Source organism: Wolffia australiana, chromosome 2, assembly GCF_029677425.1.
Source record: "Wolffia australiana isolate 7733 chromosome 2, ASM2967742v1".
Lineage (NCBI taxonomy): Eukaryota > Viridiplantae > Streptophyta > Magnoliopsida > Alismatales > Araceae > Wolffia > Wolffia australiana.
Window position 1 is genome coordinate 125110 of NC_135836.1, and position 24558 is coordinate 149667.

Below are 24558 nucleotides of genomic sequence, written 5' to 3' on the forward strand. Positions count from 1 at the left end.
TTTTCTTTATTTGAGTTTGATGTATTGTCCTCTTTAGGGGGAGAAAGCCTTGTTGGGTTTCTCTTCCCCTAAAGAATCCTCTTAAGGGAAGCCCAATAGGTTCTCCCTTAAAGAGGAGGGGCCCAATAGGCCCACCCCCTCCACAACTACCACTTCCCCAATATAAGAAGGGAAGAGTGGACGTGGAGGGGGGAAGAAGTCCTTGTATTGAAGAATTCAGATCTATCGTTCCCGATTGGCAGTTATTTTTTTGGTTGTTCATCGTGCTTGTTTTGTCAAAGAAGAAGAGTCTCTTCTATTCCATCATTATTGGAAGAAGAAGAAGATCAACAAGGAAGATTGAGAAGTGGAATCAACGAAGTAGCAGAATAAGAAGGTGAATTGTTTGTTGAGAAGGACAAGAGTTGTGTCTTCGTGTTGCGCTGGATGATTTATTCTGTCTTTGGAGAAGAAAACAAGATACCGTAGAGAGAAGAAGGCGATTTCCATTGTTAAATTCGCCTCCGGAGTGCCCATCTTCATCGTCCTGCTGGCCTAGTCTTGAATCTACCATGTCCAGTGAATCTGAGTTCTGTCGAATTGACGATTGAATCTCGACGGAGGATTACGCTGAATTTCCATCTCAAATATTTGCTCGGTTACCTTGAAATTCGGATTGATCAGATTGGGTTGATTGGAGGAAGAAACTGAATATTGCGGTGGGCCGACTCTCTTCATTGCTGCCTTGAATTTCCAACGACGACTTCATCTTCATCGTGCACATAAAATCGAAGCATTGATCTGCCGGTGTAGATCACGCGGTAGATTATCTTGCGAAGGTAGTTGATTCATGCGTACCTGGATCGAAAATCCCTCCGAAATCGAGATCCGGCCATTCTATCCCATATCCGTATGATCGAGCGATTGTGGATCGTTGATTCTACCGATTGAATTCCTTGGCCTTGGTTTAGTCATCCCGGGTGATTGAATTCAGTCAGGTCGACTTCTGCTTCTCTCTATTGGTCCAACGGTAATCTATTATGGCAGCGCTGCTGGAAATCTGATCAAGCCGAACCTGCTCGTCGTTTGAATGTTCGATTGGATTCTCTATCCCATACGTTGGTGAATCTTGCTGACGGCCAACTTAACTCCATTTGGGGGAATCGACCTCCCTACTGGTCCAACAGACGCCCTCTCGTGGAAATTTTCCTCTGAATATTGGTTGTTTCTACCGTCCCGTCAAGGTCAAGGAACGACTGATTCTCCTTATTGGATCAAGAATTACACTCTCCTATTTGTGCCGCAATCGTGCATCTCATGGGGTCAACTCCTTGTACGGGATTTGGAATCTAGAAATCAGGCCTCCATGCTGCTACGGTCTGTATACAACCTGGCGACCGGGATTCTTCCATCAGGTCAGGTCATTTCCTCCCTTTCATTTACAGTTTTAATTATGTCTTTCAGGGCCGAATCTCGACTGCTCCTCTGCCCGGTGAGAATTGAATGTGAACATTAGGATAGCCACCAACTTCTGTGAGTTAAGTTTCTTTGCTGTCATTGGACCATTCGACTACCTGACGGTGTGGACGCTCTTGGACAGAACGTCCCCTACTCGTCATCGGTATACTTTCTCGTTATTATTTTCTCGAATCATCAATTCATATTTCACGTCAGTTCATCGTGTTTAGAGTCCATTCGTCGGACATAACAGGGCTAGTCAATTCTGGCCGTCGTGTTACACCAATTAATTTCTTTACATGGAGAACTTGTTCACTAAGTTTCCATTCCTTATTGATCTAGAGACATGTGATCCCAAAAATAAGGGCATGGTTGGTGGCAGTCCAAGTGTGGATTATAACTCAAAACTTTTTTCTACTTGTCTAAGTTCCTCTCCTACCTCAAATATATGTTATTTGAATCTTTCATCCACTTCACATTGCATACGCTTAGCACTTGGAAGGTTCAAAGTGTTACATGCAAAGTACTCCCACACTTTTTCAAACTTTGTATGTTTAACTATCGAGAATGTACTAATGATGAGGTCTAACAGTTTTATTTTTTTTTGCTCTTCTGTTGTGCTTGTAAATTATACTGACGTGGTGAAGTAATTTGAGACAAGCTTCCAACTAGATCAAGGCTTTAGTTGCTCATGAGCTATTACATGAATTTTTTTCCGTAACCTCTAAGGGATACCTGTCTTATCCTTCTTCACTATCTCCTGATTCGCCCTATAAACCTTTTATCACGATTATAAATTTCTATTTTAATACAGGTGAAACTCTGTAAAGATGTGAAACTTTCTCCAACAAGAGATAGGCAAGCCCGATATTTTGTGAGAGAGAAAAGGCGAGGCCGATATTTTCCGTAGAACCCCCAAGTTAGGTTTTAAGGCAAGTTCATCGCGGCCGTCTCCAATCCACCCGTCAAGCCGGCCAAGACATGATCCTCCACTGCGGCGGCGGCGCCGGCGCCGGCGGCGCGTCGCGGGCGGCGCGGGCTAGCGCGTCTGATATCCCCCGCCCGTCTTCCTCCTCTCGGTCGCTCCTGTTACCCCTTGGGTCACGCGCCTTCCGCGTGAGCTGCATCTCCACCCGAGCCCGGCCCGGACCGGCGTCCGAGAGCCAGAGCCACGGCGGCGCGCTCCCCTCCCTGCTCCGGCGCCTGGCCTCCGCCGGCGAGCCCGGCGCCGGCGTCCGCGAGATCCTCGACCCCTACGCGGACCGGCTGTCCCCCAAGGAGCTCACGGTGCTGCTCAAGTCACAGCGCGACTGGCGCCGAGCCCTGCAAATCTTCCGCTGGATGCGCGCCCAGGGCGCGCTCTACTCCCCCAACCCCATCCACTACAACGTGCTGATTCGGGCCCTCGGCCGCGCCCGGCGGTGGGACGAGCTCCGCCGCTGCTGGGCCGACATGGCCGCCGACGGCGTGCCCGCCACCCACGCCACGTACGGCGTCCTCGTCGACGTCTTCGGCCGCGCCGGGCTCGTCCGCGAAGCCCTCCTCTGGCTCCGCCACATGCGCGCCCGCGGCGTCTTCCCCGACGAGGTCACCATGAACACCGCCGTCCGGGTCCTCAAGGACGCCGGGGAGTTCGACCTCGGCGAGCGCCTCTTCGCCGACTGGTGCGACGCCCGGCTCGACCCCGACGCCCTCCTCGCCCGCCTCCGCCCCGCGCCCGAGAACGCCGCGCTCGTCCCTCTTCAACTCCTGCTCGCCGAGATGTTCCGCTGCGGCGCAATGCCGCCGCCGGAGGCCGCCACGGACAAGGGCGCGGGGGCGCGGAAACCGCGCCTGGCCGCCACCTTCAACACGCTGATCGACCTCTACGGGAAGGCGGGCAGGCTGGGTGACGCCTCCAGGGTGTTTGCGGAAATGCTGCGCTCGGGCGTGGCGCCCGATACCACCACCTTCAACACGATGATCAGCGTGTGCGGCGCCCACGGGCTGCGCGAGGAGGCCGCGGCGCTGCTGGAGAAGATGGAGCAGCGGCGGGTCCGCCCCGACACCAAGACCTTCAACGTCCTCATGTCCCTGGACGCGGCCGCCGGGGACGCGCCGGCCGTGCTGGCGCGGTTCCTGCGGCTCCGGCCCTGCGGGCTGCGGCCGGACTCGGTCACGCAGAGGATCGTCCTTGGCGCGCTCTGCCCCAGGGCGATGGTCGCGGAGGCGGAGCGCGTGATCGGCGAGCTCTGCTCCGCCGGCGAACCCCTGGACGAGCAAGTGCTCCCGCTGGTCGCCCGGATGTACGTGGAGCAGGGGCTGCTCGCCGAGGCGGCAGATTTCTTCCTGAAGCACTGCTCCGGCCGGCCCGTCGGGTCGAAGAATTACGCTGCCATCGCCAACGTTTACGCGGAGAGGGGCCTCTGGCGGGAGGCCGAGCTCGTCTTCTCCTCCGGCGGGACGCGGTGCAAGGACCTGGCCGAGTACAACGTGATGATCAAAGCTTATGGGCGCGCAGGCCTCTTCGACCGGGCGTGCGAGCTGTTCGAGAGAATGCCGAGCCTCGGGGCTTGGCCCGACGAGTGCTCCTACAATTCCCTGATCCAGATGCTGGCCGGCGGCGATCGGCCGGAGCGGGCGGCTAAGATGCTGCAGCGGATGCGGAGCGAGGCTGGGATGAGAGCGCCGGCGGTGGAGACCTTCTCGGCGGTGGTCGCCAGCTGCGCCCGGGCGAAGCTGCCAGAGCTAGCCGAAGAGGTGTTTGAGGGAATTCGTGCCGCCGGGCTGCAGCCTAATGAGGTCGCCTACGGCGCGCTGGTCGACGCCCTTGCCGGCGCCGGAGATGCCGCTGCTGCGCACAGGCGGGTGGAGGAGATGGAGGCGGCAGGGCTGGCTGCAAACCGCTTCGTACTCACCTCCCTGATGAAGGCCCAGAGGAAGAAGGGGGACTGGCGGGAGGCCCAGAAGTTGTATGCCAGAATTGCCTCGACGGAGGGCGGCGCCGACGCCGCCGCAGGCAACTGCATGCTCGCCCTGTATGCGGACCTGGGCATGGAGGCAGAGGCAAGGGCCGTGATGGCAGACCTCCGCCAGCGCGGCGCCGCCGACGCCGCATCCTACTTGCTGATGGTGCGGCTCTGCAGGAGCATGGGCTTGCTCGGCGAGGCGGCCGCCGCGGCCGAGCAGATGTGGAGGGCGGGGTTGGTCAGCCACAGCGCGGCCGCGGGCATGGCCATGGCGGCCCTGGCCGGCGCCGGAAGGCTGAGGGACTGCGGACAGCTGCTGGAGGAGATGCTGGAGCGGGGAGTGGAGGTCGAGGCTGGCGGCTTGAGGAGCTTGTTGGCAGCCATGGGCCGGGCCGGCGCGGCGCCGGATGCGGTGCGACGGCAGCTGGAGGCGGCGGTGGCGGGCGGCGAGGGGCCGGCAGGTGCGGCAATTGCGGCGGTGGTGATGGCGGCAGTGGGGATTGAGGAGGAGGCAGTGAGGCGGGGGGAGGCGCTGGTGGGCGCGGCGGAGCTGCCAGCGATGTTCTCGTGCAACGCCGCCATGTGGGCGTTTGCGGCGGCGGGGGAGACGGGGAGGGCGCTGAACCTGTACATGCGAGTGCAGGATGAGGGGCGGGCTGCAGACGTGGCGACCTACGTGGCCCTGGCCAGGTGCTACGGTGGCGCCGGATTCGTGGAGGGCCTCAACAGGATCTATGCGGCGCTCAAGCACGGCCACGTGGAGCCCGACCGGAGCCTCTACGTGGAGCTTACCGCCGCCTATGGCGCCGCCGGCCGCCCCGACCTCGCCGACGTGGCCGAGCAGGAGATGCGCTTCGCCCTCTCGGAACACCCCGACGAGACCAACCGCGCGCAATCCTGACTCTAGCCTTCTCTCCCTGTTCTTTCTCTCTCTTTCTCTCTCTGTGTGTGTACAACTAGCTCTACATTTACTTGTATATCGTTATCGTTATCGTTGTCGAGAGTCAAGATAGACGCAATCAGTCGCGGCAGCCGTTTAAGGTGTAGAGAGAGGGAGCTTCTGAATGAACACGAGTGGATTCTCTCGGAGACCACCGCCATTTTATTTGGTGTGCACGGAACATCGATCACGGTGCGTATCACAGGCTTTATTCTTTATGCATGGAACATGGAACATGGAGCATCGGGACGTTGATAGAATGAGAGAATTGGGGCGGTGGCGGGTGGGGAGAAGAGCTCAGCAGTAGGCGGAACAGGTGCGCTTGCAGTCGAAAGAGCAGCCGCCGCCTCCGCCGCCGCCGCCGAAGTTCTTGGAGTGGAGGGTGTACGAGGAGAAGCATCTGGAGGGGCAGGTGAGCCTCTTATTGAAGCAGGGCCCCTTCTCGGCGCAGACAACGGACGTCCCCCAAGAGCCCCACCCGGTGAACCCGCCGAACGCTCCTGGGTTGGGGAAGGGGAAGGGGAATGGCAAGAACGGCATCCAGTACCCTCCGGGCCAGCCGGGTAAGCCGAACCCGGCGGCGCCGCCAAATTCTTGGGCGGTCGCGCGGCAGGCGACGGCGGCGAGGAGCAGCACCGCCACAAGAAAAGCTCCCGGGATTTTCGCCATGGCTCTCCCTTCTGGTCCTGCTTCTATCCCTCGTCGGAGGCTTACATATACTACGGCGGGTGGGTCAATGGAGAGAGATCGCGAGAGAAAGAGAGCGAGAGGAATAGCATGGTGCATATGAGAGTGTCCGTGATCTCTATTAAACTCCCATGCTTTAGCAGCGAGAAAGTATTGGAGGCGTTTATCATAACTTTCGTAGACGACGCGCTGACTACCTCCATCTTTCCTATCCAGCACTTATTTACAGACACTAAAGGGAGCCACAAAGATAGATAAGAAAGATATAGTGAGATGGAGATGGAGCGAGAGGTTTCGCAAAGTGAACGGTCAACAAGCATAGACGGGAGCTGCTAGAAAAAGGGAAGGGTGCAGCAGAGGCGAAAGCCACGGGCGGCTTGAGAATGCGTCGGCAGGGCTTCATCTCCTCGATCTGACGGCGTTCGACGCTCTGACCTTCTCTTTCAACAGGCATACATCGCAGCGGCTGACCTCACTCCACTACTGTTAAAGACGGGAGCTGCTACTTCAACAATGTCGTGGTGGCACCTGACCCGCCACTGTCTGACACCAAGCGCTGCATCCTTAACCTGACATCATCAGGTGTTCTAACCTAGCTCTCTCACTTCAGCAACTCACACAAAGAAGGGAAGCACATGCACTCACTCTCTTGATCTCACACAGAGGAAAAAGATAAGTTCACACTTTCTTGATCTCACAGGGAAAGAAAAATTAAGCTCTGACTCTCTTGTCTCACAAATAGAAACAAGAAGAAAGAACACTTTGAGCGAGGAAGGAACCAGTTGATGCACACAGCATACTATAACAACGAAACTGCAGGTACCTCTTCGAGGAGTAACGTGCAAGACACACGTTGACAAAGAGTTATTCTCACGGCGAAGGTACGGAGCCTCTGTAATTGACCAGTCAACTTCCACAAGAGAGAGTTCACGATGAAACCAAAACACAAATAATACTCAGGAAATCTACAAATAGACTGTAACTTCGGTCCTTCTGTCAGTTCAAAGAGAGTAACCCGGTAAGGAGATAATCCGCAGGTTGAACTCCTATACCGCTGAGAAGAGAATGCCATCACCTGCACACTTTCGAGAGACTAGGCCCCAACAAACACAATGCCGAACCAGTAACCCACCATGAAGAACGCAGATTTCAGGAAGTAGCGCACGCTAGAAAGGGAAATGGTTACATGAATATCGACGATGGCGGCGGAACTTTCCAGAGATGAGCAGAATCGCTAGGTCGGGAGAGGAGAAGAGAAATCGCAAGGGAGATGAAGAGAAGGACGTGTACTACGTCAAACTCATACATATTTATAAGAACTCCCCCATCACCTCCTATGGACTTAAACAAACCATGACCACACACCTGTTCATGTGCTTGGTCTTCCAAGACACCTAGCCTTTTGCTCCTTAAATCAGCTCCTACCTCCACATCTCCCTAAACTATGCTGACTTGGTTCTTTGTTGACTTATTTAAAATATCAACTTCTAAAATAACTAACTCAAGATTACTATCCAACACTCCCCCTTAACTTTGATACTCCAGATCCTCACAGTAACCTCAATGGATCCTTTGTGATGGCCTACAAAAGAGAAGATACATGCTCCTGTATTGTATCCATTAGATTGGTCCTTTCATGCACCTTGTCTTTGTCGTCGTCACTTAGACAATCTGCTTCATAATGTCCATATCGGTGACAATTATAGCACTTTACCTTTGACTTATGATGGGGCTTGTAGTCATCATCTTCGCCTTGTCCATTGCTTCCACGACCTCAACCTCTTACACGACTACGTCTTCCATCATGCTTTGCAAGAAGTGCTCACTCTTCGTCCACTACATTTTTTCTCAAAGCTTGTCTTCTTGCAACTTCAATGAGCCCACAAGTTCTTCAAGGGGGATAGAATAGATGTCGCAGAACTGCCCTATCGCCACGGTGACATTGTCAAACTTTGCCGGTGTTCCTGGCAGCAACCTTCCGACGACGTCGCCTTCAGTGAGCTTCTCTCCAAGATTGCGCATCTCCGACACAATCCTGGATAATTTTACAACAAAATCAACAACAGAATCATCTTTACCCAGCTTCAGGTTCTCATACTCTCGCTTCAACGCATGAATGCGAGCTTGCTTCACTTGGTAAACACCGACGTTCATCACTCAAAGAATCTCCCATGTCTCCTTCGAGCTTTTGTCTTCGTCAAGCTGATGCTTCAGATCTTCGGAAATAGTTTTGAATGATGGTTTCCATAGCACGACAATCCTTCATCCTTGGTACATCGTCCTCGATGACGACATCCCACAACCCATATGCCTCAAGCAATATCTTCATCCTCTTTGCCCATAGAGGATAGTTCATCCTCGAAAGAGTAGGGAAGGCAATAAAGACCCCCAACGTATCCGTCGATCTAGGCACTCCCATGTTGGCTCTATCACCAACCTCTATCACCAACCTCCACATTTCTTAGACCACGAACCTTACTCTGATACCACTTGTTGAAACCTAGCTCTCTCACTTCAGCAACTCACACAGAAGAAAAAGATTAATTTTCACTTTCTTGATCTCACCCACAAAAAGAAAGATTAAGCTTTTACTCTCTTGACCTCAGACAGAGAAATAAGAAGAAAGAACACTTTGATAGAGAAAGGAACCCGTTGATGCATACATCATACTACAATGAAACTCATACATATTTATAGGCACTCCCCCATAACTGCCTATGGACTTAAACATACCATGACCACACACCTGTCCATGTGCTTGGTCTTCCAAGACACCTAGTCTTTTGCTCCTTAAACTCAGTTCCTACCTCCACATCTCCCTATACCATGGTGACTTGGTTCTTTGTTGACTTATTTAAAATACCAAATCCTAAAATAACTAACTCAAGATTACTATCCAACATTAGGCACAACCATGATTGCTCTGCCATCATTTTCTTTGCACTCACTTTGAATTTATTCAACCTATTTCATAAACTCTAGAACATCCATTTCTATAAACATATGTACATCTTACTCTTCAAGATACAGATAACATTCTCAAAATCCTTTGTCTCATAATTTGTATGTCGGTTATATTTCCTTTGCCACTTCTATTTCAATATGGTATCAAAGCACGATCCATCGGGATCCAAAGGTGCTTCCTTTGGTGAAGGCGTCTTTCAGCACCAACGGTGATGAAGAACAAGATTGCCAGAAAAGGCTCAAGCGCCACATGTTCCCTCAGTTGGAATCAAGCTCACTCGGACAGCTATCCATTGTGGATGCGCTGCGTGCAGGTCACGATGGTGGCACAAAGGCTAGGTAAGCGCCTAACTCATGAAAGACCCACATCTTCTCTAATGTTTAGTGATCCTGAAAACTCGTGATGGAAGAAGGACATGGCGGTCATGGCCATCATGATGTCATCTATAAGTGTCAAAGTTCTCCCTATCATACAAGAGAGTGTGACTACCCTTGAGGCATGGAAACCACTAAATACTTAACTCTCCTCCAACTTTGAGTCCAGAGTCATGGAGCTAACAAATAAGTTGCACAACATTCGACGAGGTACGCAAACTATTGATGAATTTATTAAGGAAATACGAAGCATTGACACCGCCCTTGATGTAGTTGGATGTACTAATGTGGAACGTACACTAAAGTCCATTCTTCTTTAGTGGCTTGGCCCAAAATATCAGGTCCTCCGGACTAGTGTGAATATTCACACCGGTCTTCTTTCCTTTGATGCCATAGTCACTATGCTAAGGTCAGAATAGAATATGCTAACCTTTGGTGACTCAGAGGAAGGTAAAGAGCAGCTACCTACATAATAAAATCAAGCCCACTCAGAGAAACATCAAACTCATCCAAACCGAGAACATGGAAGTCGTGGACATAGTCTTCATGGATCATAAACCTCCAACCAGCCAATGAGAACGGGTCCTTGATGCCAAATCTGCTCAAAATTTGGACATTGTGCGCATATATGCTATGATCACTTTGGACCACGAATTCCATGTAATGTGCCTCCATCACCAAATACTAGGCCGAACCATTCACCAGTTCAAGTGTATCTTCTGTCTTTGGGAGCCATACACTCTCCATCCATTCTTGCACAAACGCACTAGTATCCGGACAATAGAGCAATTCATCATGTTACTTAAGACCCTGAAGTACTCAATCAACCAACAGCTTACCAAGGATCAGAAAAACTCTTCATTGGCGATGGCTCAGGTTTACCTATACATGCTATTGGATATTCTATTATTTATACAAAATTGCACAATATATATCTTCAAAACATCTTACACATCCCTAAGATCACTAAGAATCCCTTGTTTATTCATCAACTTTCACTTGATAACAACATTTGTGTTGAATTTCATCCACATGATCATTTTGTCAAGGATCGACAGACAGGGCCCACTCTACTCGCATTCGGAATGGACTGTACCATCTAACATCACCTGCACCTCAATCATTTTGGCATCAACAACTTGGTCACTGATAATCTGAATTTTTGAGTGATTAAGATGCCTTAATTATTCTCATTGTACAATTCAGATTATGCAATTCAATTTATAAATTTACCCCAATACTTATATGTATAGTGTGAATATCGGGGATCGTCCAAGAGAGGCTTAGTAGGTAAATGAGATGTTCAATCTGATTGGTGGATTTTAAGCTGAATTTGGGAGAGGAATATAGAGGAGATAATAGGATGAGTGATTCCTATCTGGACTTCTCGATCTTGTCAACAAGATCAAGAGCCTCAGTATAGGAGAAAAGAAATGAGGATTGTATTTGTGAGATTTCTATTTAGGCTTCTTGATCTTGAAATCAAGCTCAAGAAATCAGAAATAGAGTAGGGAGTAAGATAATGTACGTGGGAATGATAATCTATATAGGAGTTGATTCAATTTTCTCAATAGTTTTTAGGAGCTGCCAAAAATTTAAACTATAAGGAAATGAATCTATCTAATTTTCAGTTAATTTTTGTTTTCAGGGCTCAATAGTCATCTCAAGCAAAATCAGATTTGATTCCTAGAAAGGGCCAGAACATTTCGCCCAAGCCAAGGCAATTAAGAAGAATACAATCTAGAAATCAAGATCAGAAAATGCAATGAAATAAACTCAGAACCTTGTTTCATCCAAGAACTTCCTCCTCTATCTGCTCAGCTGTGGATGGAAGACTCTAGAATGGGCGCAGAGAAAAGAAAAAAGGGTTTAAGTACCTTGTGAAAGGGTAAAGTTACTTCCCGTTTTGCCCTTGGTCGTCCATTCATTACAAGAGTTCTAGAGATTTGCTGGTAATTTCCACCATTGGATTGAAAGTAGATGAAGTGAACAACCCACAATCAACATTTGAGTATGATCCAATGGTGGAGTTGCGAGATATGAGGGCTCGAAGTGGGCTGTCTCCCCATTAGGGATCGGCAATCGTCATCCATCACGTCATATGTCACCGTGACGGTCACGTCACGGATGACGTGATGGTGACAGTGACGAATCAGAGGGTCCGTGACGGTGACGGTGACAGTGACGGTGACGGTGATGGATTGCCCGTGATGGTGACGTGGCGGTGACGGGGTGGTCCGGACGAGTGACGTGACGATTAATCCATCACGGATGACGTCCGTGACAAAATTTTAATACAATTATAATTTATTATTGAATAGGTGGTAATGATCAAATTATTTCAAATGAGATGAGTATTTTAATATGTTATGATAATAAAATTATGGAACTAAAATTTTGAATGTAGATACTTTTTAAATTAAGATATTGATTGAATTATTTATTCTCCCCCAATTTAAGATAAAGATCAGTATCCAGCCCTACGTGGAAATCCCCGACCGTGCGAGAGCAGAAAAATCAACTACTGTCATAGATAGAGTGGGAGAAGGAGTGGGAACGACCAAAATAGAGCGAGGAAGAGAGAGTGATCCAGAAAGGGAGAGGGAGAAGGAGAGGGAGGGATCGAGAGAGAGACAGAGGGAATATATATATATATATATCGAGAAGGAGATGGAGCGATCTAGAGAGAAGAGGAAGAGGGAGCGATCCAGAGAGAGACAGAGAGAGGGAGGGAATGAGGAGAGGGAATGAACCAAAGAGAGACAAAGACTCAGAGAGAGATCGTAAAGGGAGAAGGAGAGGGAGCGACTGAAATAGAGAGAGGAAGAGGGAGTGATCCAGAAAGGGAGAGGGAGAAGGAGAGGGAGGGATTGAGAGAGAGACAGAGAGATATATATTTATGGAGAAGGAGATGGAGCGATCTAGAGAGAAGAGGAAGAGGGAGCGATCCAGAGAGAGTTAGAGAGAGGGAAAGAGATCGTAAGGGGAGAAGGAGAGGGAGCGATCGTAAGGGGAGGAGTTGAGAGAGAGAGGGAGAGGGCCGGTGACATAAAATAATAACAATAACATATACATATAAATAAGATATAAAAATAAAAATAATTCCCGTCACTAGTGACGGTGACGCCGTCACCGTGACGGTGACGTGACGAAACGAGGACGCGCGGACGAGTGACGGGTAGGTGACAAATTTTTTGAAAATCCTTGGACGAGTGACGTGACGGTGACATGAAGAACATTGTGTCACGTCACCTTCCGTCACAACCCGTCATTCGTCTCGTCATGTCTGGGGCGTCACGTCCTGGACGTGCCGTTCCCTACTCCCCATTTTACCATTTTCTCTCTCCTCTGCCTCCTCGTGTTCTGTGCTCATTTTGGCTCTTCTTTCTCCAAAAATTTCCCCCCAAAATCGTCCAATCTCCTGTTGGAACCTATCATCTAAAATATTTAGACCCAAATAAGCCTTTTGACAAATAAATAAATATATTCTGATAACAAAAAGTCCAGGAAGAATACACAAAGAAAATCAGAAAAATCATATACTCACCAAATTAACTTCATTTTGATTTAGTGCTCAATAAGTGGTTCTAATGATAGATAAATGATAATTCCATATGAGAATATGCATTTAGATCACTTTAATATCCCCAGATAACACATATTTATATCATTTTACCACTGAATTTGTGTGTTATCGGTCACCCTGCTTTAAAATTTTTGTAAAATATTATTCTACGTTTTTGTTTTCCCTTGATTGATTTGCCTATACCACATGTATGTGACTCATGCGCTATGTCGAAGGCTAAACAATTACCATATGGTTGTTCTTATCATGTTTTTTGAGATCTTTGGAACTTATTCACTCCGATTGTTGGGGATCTACTCTGGTCATTTCCCATCTTGGTTTTTCTGATTATGTTTCAGTAATTGATGCATTCGGTAGATATACCCAGATATTTCCTCTTAAAAGGAAAAGTGATCCGCTGAGTACCTTTCTTCTATTTAAAAAATCAGTTGAACGACAGTCCAACAATAATACTCAAGCTCTTCAATCGGATTGGGAGGATAATACATGTCTCTACACCAAAGCACTGCACAAGGAAGGCATTCAATAGTGCATCTCTTGTCCTCACGCTCATTAGAAAATAACATCTTTGAATGCAAGAACCGCCACATCATTGAAACTATTCGTTCCCTAGCAGTACTGGGATGAAGCCACTACAACAGCAACCTATCTGATCAATCACCTCCCAATGGCACAATTACAGTTCAAATCTCCCTTCCCGGTAATCTATACTCAACCTCCCAACTCCACTCTTCTCAGAAATTTTGGGTATATGTGTTTTCCCATTCTCAGGCCATATGCCGCCTCCAAGTTGAGTTCTCGCTCAGAAAGGTGTGTATTTCTCGGCTATAGCTCTCGTCATCATGGGTACATATGTCTTAATCTTCATACAAACAAAATCATCATTTCTAGAGATATTGTATTTGATGAAACATATAACTTTTCTTACATTAATAGTTCCACATCACCCTTGTCCAATCATCAACCTAGCCCTTCCTTTGTATCACCTTGGCCCACATCAGACCAATCAGACAACAGAACTAAGCCCTCACACCATAACACTTCTCCGGCTCAACCATAAGAAGTAGAATTGTCCACTGTGACAACTCCCTCACCTAACACTACATCCTCCATCATGCCAACAATTTCAATTCAAACCACACCAACCACCTCAACACCACTCAAACGTTTTCGATGAATCTCTGATCTATATCACGCCTCCACCAAGAACCCTCTTCCGTCATGCCATTTTTCCATTAATCTTCCCACATAACCCACACATATAAACTTAGCTCTCAAAGCTCCTCTCTGGCATAATGCCATGTCTGAAGAATAGTCTGTGCTCATTAACAATCATACATGGGATCCAATTCCTCCACCCTCCAACACAAAACTAATTGGATGTTTCGTAGAAAATTGCAACCCGATTGTTCTTTTGACTAGTGCAAAGCTTGCCTATTCGCCCAAGGATTTAGTCAAGCTTTAGGTATTGACTATCACAAAACTTACAGTCCTTTTTTGAAAATGGCATCACTCCGCATCCTTCTTTCTCTTGCCGCCAATCATCGTTGGCACATTTATCACCTTAATATTTCTAACGCTTATCTCCATGGTTAACTTATTGAAACCATTTACATGTGCCAACCACCCGGGTTTGTATTCCCTCAACAACCTCATCATGTCTATTGTCTCCGAAAATCATAATATGGCTTGAAACAAGCGCATCGCCCTTGGTTTCAGAAGCTAAGTTCATTCTTTTCCATTCATGGTTTTACTGGATTTCATACCGGGTCTTAATTATATTTTAAAATAACTGACCAGATACCACAATATATTCTTATGTACATAGTTGATATTTTAATTCTTAGTCCTAACTCAACTCTCATCTCTGAGACAATTCACACTTTAAGTAATCAGTTTGCAGTATGTGACCTTGGACCAGCTCAAAGCTACCTTGGTATTCAGCTTCAGCACAATCAGGTAGGTCTCTCTCTCTCTATCAAGCAAATTATGCCATCAAAATACTACTTATGGCTAAAATGGCCGAGTGCGAAACTGTTTGCATTCCGTGCTCGTGAACAGACAAAATTAAACGGGAAAAAAACTCACATCTCGAATGTGATAGCACTACCTACCGCAAAATTGTGAGTAGTTTGCAATACTGAACTCTTACGCGTCATGATATTGCATTCACAATCGATAATGCATGGCCCTCAACCATGTCATTGGAGCCATCTAAAACATCTCCTTTATATTAAAGGTACTTTTCATTTATCCCTATAATATTACGCTAACTCACCAAATACACTCCACATCTTTAGTGATACAGATTGGGCTGGCGACCATATAGATCAAAAATCCACTAATGGTTTTTTAATCTATCTAGGTTGCGATCTTATTAGCTGGGCATCCAAAAAGCAAACCACTGTTGCTTGCTCCAACACTAAAGTGGAATACAAATCTGTAGCCAATGTCGCTGCTGAACTTATACGGGTAAAATATCTTCTTCATGAAAAACAAATTAAAACCACCTTAACTTCCACACTATGGTACAACAATATTGGCTCCACTTATCTTAGCAAAAATCCAGTTTTTCATGCTCGTACTAAACACATTGAAATTGATTATCATTTTGTCTGACAATACAATTCAAGTCGTGATCAGCTTGTTGATTTTCTTACAAAACCTCTTGCTTGCACTCGCATCTGTCTTCTTTGATCCAAACTTAATCTTCAACCAGGCTTGAGCTTGCAAGGGGTGTTAAAGACATGTGCTACTTCAGCAATGTTGTGGTGGCACTTGACCCACAGCCATCCAACACCAAGCACCGCTGTCCTTAACCTGACATCAGGCGCTGCCATGATTGCACTTCTGCCGTTTTCTTTGGACTTCATTTGAATTTATTTAACCTATTTCATAAACACAGAAACATCCATTCCTAAAAATATCTGTACATCTTACTCTTCAAGATATGGAGAACATTCTCAAAATCCTTTGTCTTATACTTCATCTATCATTTATATTTCCTTTATCACTTCTATTTCAACAATTACAAACCAGCCATCTGCGAGGCCACCTGCAATAAAAATGTTGCAAGATAAAAAAATAAAAAATGATGAAAGGGGAAAGCTAGGCTGGAGCACAGTGGTAGGCAAGGTATTTAATTGGAAGAAGATAGAGCGAGTTGCGGAGAGAAACGAGGGATGTTCTCCTGTAGAAGACGTCATTGAGGGAGAACTTCTTGAGCTTGCAGAAGAGCCCCGTAGAAGAAAGTGCACAAACATGATGCAGAAAATTTAAAAATTAGAATATAAATGCATAATCTCGGAAGATAGATAAAAGACATTAATACTATAGTCGCAACATTGTCATATGTAATGCTCCAACGGCTCAACTTCCCTCAACACCAACTTCTAAATCCCGACCCAAGGTTCTCGAAGCCCCTTCACTCTCAGAAATATGTCTGTTGCGTATAGCCAATAAGAAAACATTACCGTCCCAAGGAGAAATCCCGAGAAGAAATCCAGCAGGTCCGTCCCCAAAGCCCATGCAACTACATCAATGTCACAACATGTACGTCGATTCCTTTAAAGCCCATTCTCAATATAACTATATGCTGCCTCAGACTGATTCTTAGTTAATGTCAATACACTTCGAGCACACGTGAAAAACTTGATTCTTTTAATGTTTGATTGCTTGCATGTTAGCTTAGATTTTCACCAGCCTGAGCTCTACTTTGAAAAGTTATTTGATGAGTTAGGTCAATCACACTCCTTGGTATGTGGTGATCATGAAGGTGATTTATTTATCCTCACACTAAGAGAGAGTCAAAATCTTCTATTTCTGGAAATGTCAGGTCGCTACATTCTTATGGAGACAGAACACACACCCTGACGTGTTCTTACTATTGTCACAATATCTGGAATTATCAGTCTCATTATTGTCAACACATTCTTTTATTGTTTTATTGTTTGCAAGTTGTTAGCTAATTTCTTCACCAGCTTGAGCTCTACTTTGAAAAGTTATTTTATGAGTTAGGTCAAACTATATTCTTTTCAACCTAACTTGTGAAAAACTATATTCTTTTATTGTTTGATTGTATGCAAGTTGTTAACTAATTTCTTCACCAGCTTGGGCTCTACTTTGAATAGTTATTTTATGAGTTAGGTCAACCACACTCCTCAGTATGTGGTGCTCATAAAGGTGATGTATTCATCCTTACACAAAGAGAGTCAAAATATTTTACTTGTGGAAATGCCAAGTCACCACATTCTGATGGAGACAGAACACCCACCCTGAGATGTTCTTCAAATTATCACAATATCTGGCATTATCAGTCTCATTAAAATGAAATAAAAAAGTGTTGTACCTCAGACAGAAATTCATTGTTCCTTTGATGTACCTCAATGAATTCTTATATGCCTTCAAGTTTTCTAAGATGATATTTCCCTTTAAAATATATTGTAAGACCCTCATGAACTGCATGTGAGGCTAGTTCATACACATCCCATCAGACTCTAAAATTCTATTAGATTCACACACTTTTGATCTTTTTGATGATTAAAGTCAGGCCTCACCTTGACTTAAGTAAGGGAAAGATTGGATTGTGCGACTTTAAATGGTATAGTTATCATTAAAGAAAATATTTTCTTATTTAAAAGGATCTCACCTCCAATCTGAATCACTTCTATTCTGAGATAGTAATTGAGCAACCCAAGGTTTTTCATGCAGAAAGGAATCATATTAAGTTTAAATTCTCTAATTTTATCATTTAGACTTCTTGTCACAAATAGAATGACAAAATTATGAAGATTAATATGAAAGATGGAAGCTATAGCATAGCTATTAGAGTTAGATTGACAAATACAGATAAGAAGGCTTGAATGAATTGGTGATGATGATGTAAAAAGGGGAATAGAGAGATATGGATAGGCAAATAAAAAAAAATGGATGTAAAATAAGTTTGTGAATTTTCTTATGGCAGAATGACAAGAAAAGGTGATAGTGAAAGATTTTGGAAGTCGAGAATAATTTTTTTAATGCAATTTGATGGAACTAAGCCATGGATCTAAGCTAGATAGGTGTTTATGGATAAAGAAACAATGTAAGGCAAGAAAAATAGAATTCATATGCAAATCACCGTTGTTCTAGCGTCATTTGAATAAATTAAAAGACAACACACAACGGGCGATTAAAAAATATAAGGCATGAAGTTCTATGTATTGTAAGGCTATTTTTGTATCATTTTACTGATATTATATTCATTTTTATATGAATTCTCATTTTATGCATTAAATGAGCCATATGGTTAAAACAAAAGTTTTGATATAATTTTTTACGTAATTTACAGGCCCATTAATTTTCATTGAAAATATGTTTTAACCGTATTATTTTTAATGGGTTTAAATATCTTCTTGATTTGGTCATTTTATGTTTTGCATAGATTAAATTTAATAAATTATTAAAAAAGAGAGAGAAGGAAGAAAAATAGTTTTGGTAGGCGCCAACAGCCAAGCCAAGAGCAGTAACACTAAAGCTAGTCATAGGTTGACAAGCGCAGAGCATGCAAGCTGGCCACGGCCAGCGAGCACAGGCTCGCAAGCAGCACCACAAGGAGATGTCACCAAGACCACACAGAAGGCTCAAACAAAAGGCCCATTGCATAGATAGCTCGGCTCGCACACGTGAATGGACGGGGAACACATTTAATTTACCCACATTACGACCTCGCTTAGGAATTATATAGCATTTTCATTTTTTTTACATTTTTGATATGGGATATCTGGAAAACAGATCTCATGAAACCCCATGCTATGTTGGGCCGACAAGAGCGGAGAAGGATCGCAGTCCAATCCAATCGGCCGTGATCATAAGAAAATGAGGAAGAAAAGATTATCGGGCTTCAAGTTGACCTCATCTTAAACCCAATTCATAACAGGGTAAATATAAGTGATGTTTTAATTGAAATAATCTAATCTATGTTCGGAAGATTGGATGGTTTGTGTTATATGTGTGATGGCGCGAAGCAGTCCGAGCCTCAAGGAATGTCTTCGGAGTCACCGCCATCACCAACGACAGCACGGCCGGCTCGTGTTCAGCCCGCCCGGCAAGCCAAAGCGACCGCCCGAATGCCTGGATTCAGGTACTCTAGGTAGAGGGTGCATCGTACTCGCTACCAGTCATTTTCGTTTGTATCTTTCAAATTCATGTTTTCCCTTCCGTCATTTTCTTTCTTTGTTCTTCTTTCCCTTTTCTTGCATTGTAGTGAGGGGGGAGTCCACTCTATAAGGACCTCCCCCTCCCTTAGTGGGCGGAGCCCCTCCCTTTATTCCCTCTCTTATGACACTACTAAGGGAGCCCATTCACATCCTTTCTCCCCCTATAAAAGGGAACGGATGGGTGCCCTAGAATTTGGACTTGCTTATTTTCAAGAAGTAATCTGTGTTGAAGAACAGGTCCCGCTCTTGTGAAGAAGACAGGAAAGAAGAAGATTGTGGACTGTTGGGGATTGCTCGGCTTGGCACTATGGGCAGGATTGCACCCTCCTTCATTAAGAGGCACTTGGCGAACGCACGACCCCCCGACCCTCCCTCTCCGAGCCGTCCTATAGTGGCCGCCCCTCACCATTCTGCCGCTCGAGATGCTGCGAACGTAAACAGTGGCCTTGCAAGTGCGCGGGTCGAAGCGCTCGGCGGCCCCCTTATGGTTGTGTCGAGTCTTCCTCCATCCCTAGGGGAATTCGCAGGCAGGAATCCAGAGGCTGGCCCCCTTTCCTATGCTCCGTGGATTCCTTCGCCGCCCCCCCCCCCCTGACTGCTGACGCCTAGCGGGTTGTTATCGGTAGTTGCCCTCCAGCGAGACTTGCCGTTGAGTCAAAGTCGACCCCGTTTGATCAGAGTTGTAAGGTCATAGGCGGACCACCTCGGGCTTCACACCAGGACAGGTCTGGGTCCCAACTACCCCCCCCCCATCTGGTCTGTCGAATTGGCTGACATCGTCTAATTGGTACCCGCGGAGGTGCCCGTTCAACGGTTGACGCGCACTTGAGAATTGGCCACGCCTGGCCTTCTTGACGTGTCGCGCCCCAATTCTGCCGCAAGGTCTTGCCGCCGTGTCTCCTCCCAGGTTGGGCGATTTCGTCCGAATTCACCATCACACCACATTCAATCGGGCGACAGCCTTTGACAGATGCAGTCCAAGACTCAGCATCGGCCAGCCTCGTCTACAACTCCAGCCGCTCTTACGCCGCGACATTTGTTGAGTGGCTGCCCAACTCCAGACCTTCCATCGTCAACTTCGCCCACGACCAATCTGGACACATTCGTGCAGGACGACCCGGCACGTAGGCTCCCAACAAGGTACGCCATTTTCTTGCACGCTCGTCTCTTATTTTCTGCAGTGCACTTTCGTGTTGCCTCCACCGCGCTCATGTTAGAGGTAGGTGAGTGAGACACGTTGAGCATGAATTGCGAATTGCTTGAGTGTCTTCTCTGGTGCGAGTCAGGTTCGCTGTCATGTGTGAGCACCAACCAGCGGAGTTACTCCGTTTGGCGCCGTAATCATTCTTGTCCCTACAGATGAGGTTTGAGAGGCCAACTCTTCCACCACCGGGCGACTCCATCAACCCCGAGAGTCAGTACTCTCTGTTACTCGGCACTTCTACGTACCACATTCTACACGTCTTGCATTGCATCGTAGCATCTTTTTCCGTTTAGGAATATCCGGTCGGACGACGCCACCATCATAGTCCGATACCACTATCATACACCAGCACCGAACCATCAAATTCGGTGTCGACCGGACGTCGTCCCCGACGATGTCTGCCATCAATGTGACTCCTCTTTTGTTTTATTTTTTTTATAGGGCTCTAACTGACCACTGTGGTTGATGAGCGTAGACGACCATTCGAAAAATGAATCAAAGAAGAGGAAGGCTAATGGGCAGCTGAAAGAGTCCGGTAACATGGCTGCTAAGGCGGCAGGGTGCATCAATCTTAAAGGGGTCCATGGCTGCAATTTGATTTTTGCGGCTGACCCCATTAAAAAATAAGATCTAACGGCCAAGAGTAGATGTGTCCATCTATGCCCCTACATGTTATCCTCCTCTAACGAGATGGTAGTTTTTGATTGAGAGGAACTGCCACAAGAAACCCCAGGACTTGGGAGGACCCTTTGGCTGGAGTCTCTTCCCAGGTCTTAAAAGGGGTAGATAATCCCCAATTTCAACATATTACATTAAACATCCATAGCACTGGTGAGAGACCTGTCTACGTCTCATCAAATCAAAATGGAGCCAGTGACATCTCTAGGGAGGCTCAGTTGGGTTAGGAAGTCACTAGAGGAAATTTTTATCCATCTTGTATTTGTTCTAGCTCAAAGGAATGCGCGAGGAGACGATCAGTGCCCCATTGTAAGGGTTGGCAAATAGTGCCTCATTCTCAGCCTGCCTGAATCATGGCCATTGAGGTGAGCTTAGGTACTTCTATTTGTAGATCTTTTTATATGTTTTATATTCATTGTATTTTAGTATATCAGTCTCATTTAGACATTTTGGTAAACACCTACTTGGCACTGACAATTTTATATGATTTGTTCCAATTTTTTTATAAAATAATTATAAATATATCGACAAATATGAAACAATTTTTTATTATTATAAGAAAATATAACTACATACCTCTTAATAACTCTTATTAATCCTTTCATCTTCTTTTCTCTGCATGCCTCCATTCTTTGTCCGTGAAGGTTCCTGCGATAAGGTGCGCAGCACTACTTTAATCCCTGTTTAAAAGATTGCTAATTGAGTCTCTAACTGGATAAAGGCTCCTCTTCCTTTCCATCTAATTACTTAAGATCTAATAAATTAAATAAAAATATATTCTCTTCCTATCTCTCTTAATCTTAAACTCTGATTATATATAAATATTTATATGCTTCGTTTGCATATATAATTAAAATCTATAACATAAATAGTATAGTTTCTATAATTAAATAAATTCACGAGGACATTAAAAATCAGAAAATCACTCTGAAAATATATTTAATCAATTTATGATATATCACACACGTATAATCATTTTGATGGAGATAAAAATGGTTTATTGACCTAATATTTTGAAATAAAATAAGTTTATAAGTCTGAACATATTAATCTAAACATTTCTGATATTATTTTCAATAATATATATATATATATTATTCTTTTCAATAAGAATACACATTTGATATATTTTATGAATTATAATTTTTTTTTAGGAATCATTTACGGGTTTTCAGACTTTAAGTTTCATCCATCTGGGGAAGGAAAATGATAGTGGTAATTAGCGTTGTTGTAAATTTCATTTTGGTAATTCAAATAAAAGTTGTTATTATTGAAACTCAGTCAAGTATGTATAGTGGGAGTGAGTTAGTCTCCAAAAGGACTGGCCTTTAAAAATAGATCTAATGGCTGGGTTAGGGTTAGGGAGAATAAGATGATAATAATGATAATAAAAGAAATCAACTGTTATCAAATGTATGATCAGATATTTCGAAGCGTTCATCTTTCTAGTGGTGCTTCTATCTTTGAGGAGAATAGCCAATGGAATGAATATTTTTCAAAGAAATAAATAAGTTGGGAACCGTTAACTTCCCTGTTTCTGATTCCATAGTTGACCACATCAACCAAAATGTTTGGTCTTCTTTAACCCATGTAATGAAAAAGAGGTAAAATTCAGAGGACCAAAAGTGGGCGAACTCATGAGAAAATTTATGCAGAAACTCACCAAGTTGGGAATGATGGTGAGCTCTACCAATTCTTCAGAGAGAAACCCAAGACTTTTAAAATAGCACGTGAAGGTGAAGAGTGAAAGAAGGCCATTGATATAAATCTGGAATCAATAAAGAAGAATGGAACTTTTGATTCATTCCTACACCTGCCAAATTTTAAGCTGATTAAGCTCAAATAGGTCTTGGAGGAGGAGAAAATCCCACAAAGATAAAATTAGGGAAGTCCAAGGCTATGATAAAGCATGTATTTGGTTTGTCTATATGACTTATCCAACTTCCTACCTAATGGCATTGATGCCTAAAGTTGGCCCAAAATCCTCAAGTGATCACCTCGAAGCTAGAATTCCACCATGCTCAAACTAGAGTCTTTCCTACGAGACTCTTCATGGGTTGCATAGATTCATTGGCATATTTCTCTAGAAATGTAACTCCACTAGCTATGTCCACCATGCCCCTCTCACTAGGAGATCTCAAGATCAGGAAATTCACCAATGAAATCATTAGGACTTAGTAAATATAAAACAAAACCATCAGGAATTATTAACTATGAAATAAAATAAAAACAATAAAACTCCAAGAAAATTTAAGAATTTATCAACTTGAATCTAAGGATTTGAGCATGATTAGGCAAAAAATTCATTCACAAGGGCAGAAAATAAAATCATTAGGAATTAGTAAATATAAAATAAAAGCTTCAGGAATTAGTAATTATATAATCAAATAATCAGGATTTAGCAGAAAATAAAATCAACAAAAATCTGAAAATTTATCAACTTGACTATGAGGATTTGAGCATGGTTTTTCTTAAAATTCATTTTTAAGCGCATAAAATAAAAATTATTAAATACTTAATGACACTAAAGAAGCAGTCATGTACATTTTTTTAGAAATTTTTGGCACATCTATACTACATATTATCTTTTTTCTAGTATGAAATCAAATTTCATGCATTCATTTATCAATTATATTATTTTACAGTTTGAAATGTGATTCTTTGAGTGCTTTAGAAATTGAATATATGTTAGGCATAAGGTAATCAAGTTATGTTTACATTGACTGTCTTTCATTTCATCAGATCAAGTAAATATTTGATCTAATTATTAAATGATGTTAATCATGTTTAAGGTTGAACTGAAGAATAAGAAGAATGTGATATAGGACTGGTTTTCTGTTAAACCAGAAAGTGGAAGACTACATGGGTTGCTGTATAATGTACGTGAGAAGCCAAAAAGTTAAAAAAGCACAAAGATAGATCAAATCTCTTTGGATTTTCTTGTTTCAGGTAGTAACAATAAAAATTTGTAAAAATTAAAAGAAAATGTGATGAAGCTGCCTCTGAAGAAGCTCTATGTCAGAAATTTCAGATATAACATGAGATGGATTTTACAACAGGTGGCCTACATGGCAGCACCTTGTGGTAGGGATGGCAAATGGGGCTGGGGCTATGTCTTTCAAGGTCACTTCCCAAGGCTCTACTCTTAGCTACAGCAAAGGGACAACCACTTTTGGCAGCCCGCACTCAGGTGCGAGAAGCTATTGGAGGCATCTTAAAATCATTGGACAAAAACATATAGCAACCAGGTTTTATTTTTTCCATATGAGACTAAAATCTCCACGTTTCAAGGTTAAACTGCATCCTGTGCTGAGGAAGAGAGGGAAAATGATAGAGAGGATTGTGGCTAATTGACTATGACGTAAAAGAAACATTTAAAGAATGAATGTTTTTTCAGATGGCCTGCCTTGAAGCCCCTGCTATAATGAATTATTTCTGAAAAATATAATATCAGTAGCCCCATCTTTTAAAATGCATTTATCTCATTCCTTTTGTTTGTGTCTCAGGGATATGATTGGGCAGAAGTGAATGATGAGAAAGAG

The 24558-nt window shown here is 44.6% G+C and overlaps 2 protein-coding genes across 5 annotated transcripts; one reads left to right on the plus strand and one right to left on the minus strand.

Moving 5' to 3' along the window:
- The first annotated feature begins 203 nt into the window (after nt 1–203).
- Nucleotides 204–11591, plus strand: LOC144716446 (Pentatricopeptide repeat (PPR) superfamily protein). Of its 4 annotated transcripts, none has more exons than XR_013584894.1 (2): nt 204–1600; nt 11000–11591. XR_013584894.1 is itself a non-coding variant. In XM_078591549.1 (2 exons), the coding sequence occupies exon 2, from the start codon at nt 2419–2421 to the stop codon at nt 5284–5286; it is 2868 nt and encodes a 955-aa protein (XP_078447675.1). In that variant the 5' UTR covers nt 204–1600; nt 2252–2418; the 3' UTR covers nt 5287–5376. The 4 variants fall into 4 exon arrangements, 2 of the variants coding, with proteins under 2 accessions (XP_078447675.1, XP_078447676.1); XR_013584895.1 differs by lacking the exon at nt 11000–11591 and adding an exon at nt 2085–2248; XM_078591549.1 differs by lacking the exon at nt 11000–11591 and adding an exon at nt 2252–5376.
- Nucleotides 5444–6048, minus strand: LOC144716447 (uncharacterized). Its single transcript, XM_078591551.1, has one exon. The coding sequence runs from the start codon at nt 5992–5994 to the stop codon at nt 5623–5625; it is 372 nt and encodes a 123-aa protein (XP_078447677.1). The 5' UTR covers nt 5995–6048; the 3' UTR covers nt 5444–5622.
- Nucleotides 11592–24558: the final 12967 nt, after the last annotated feature.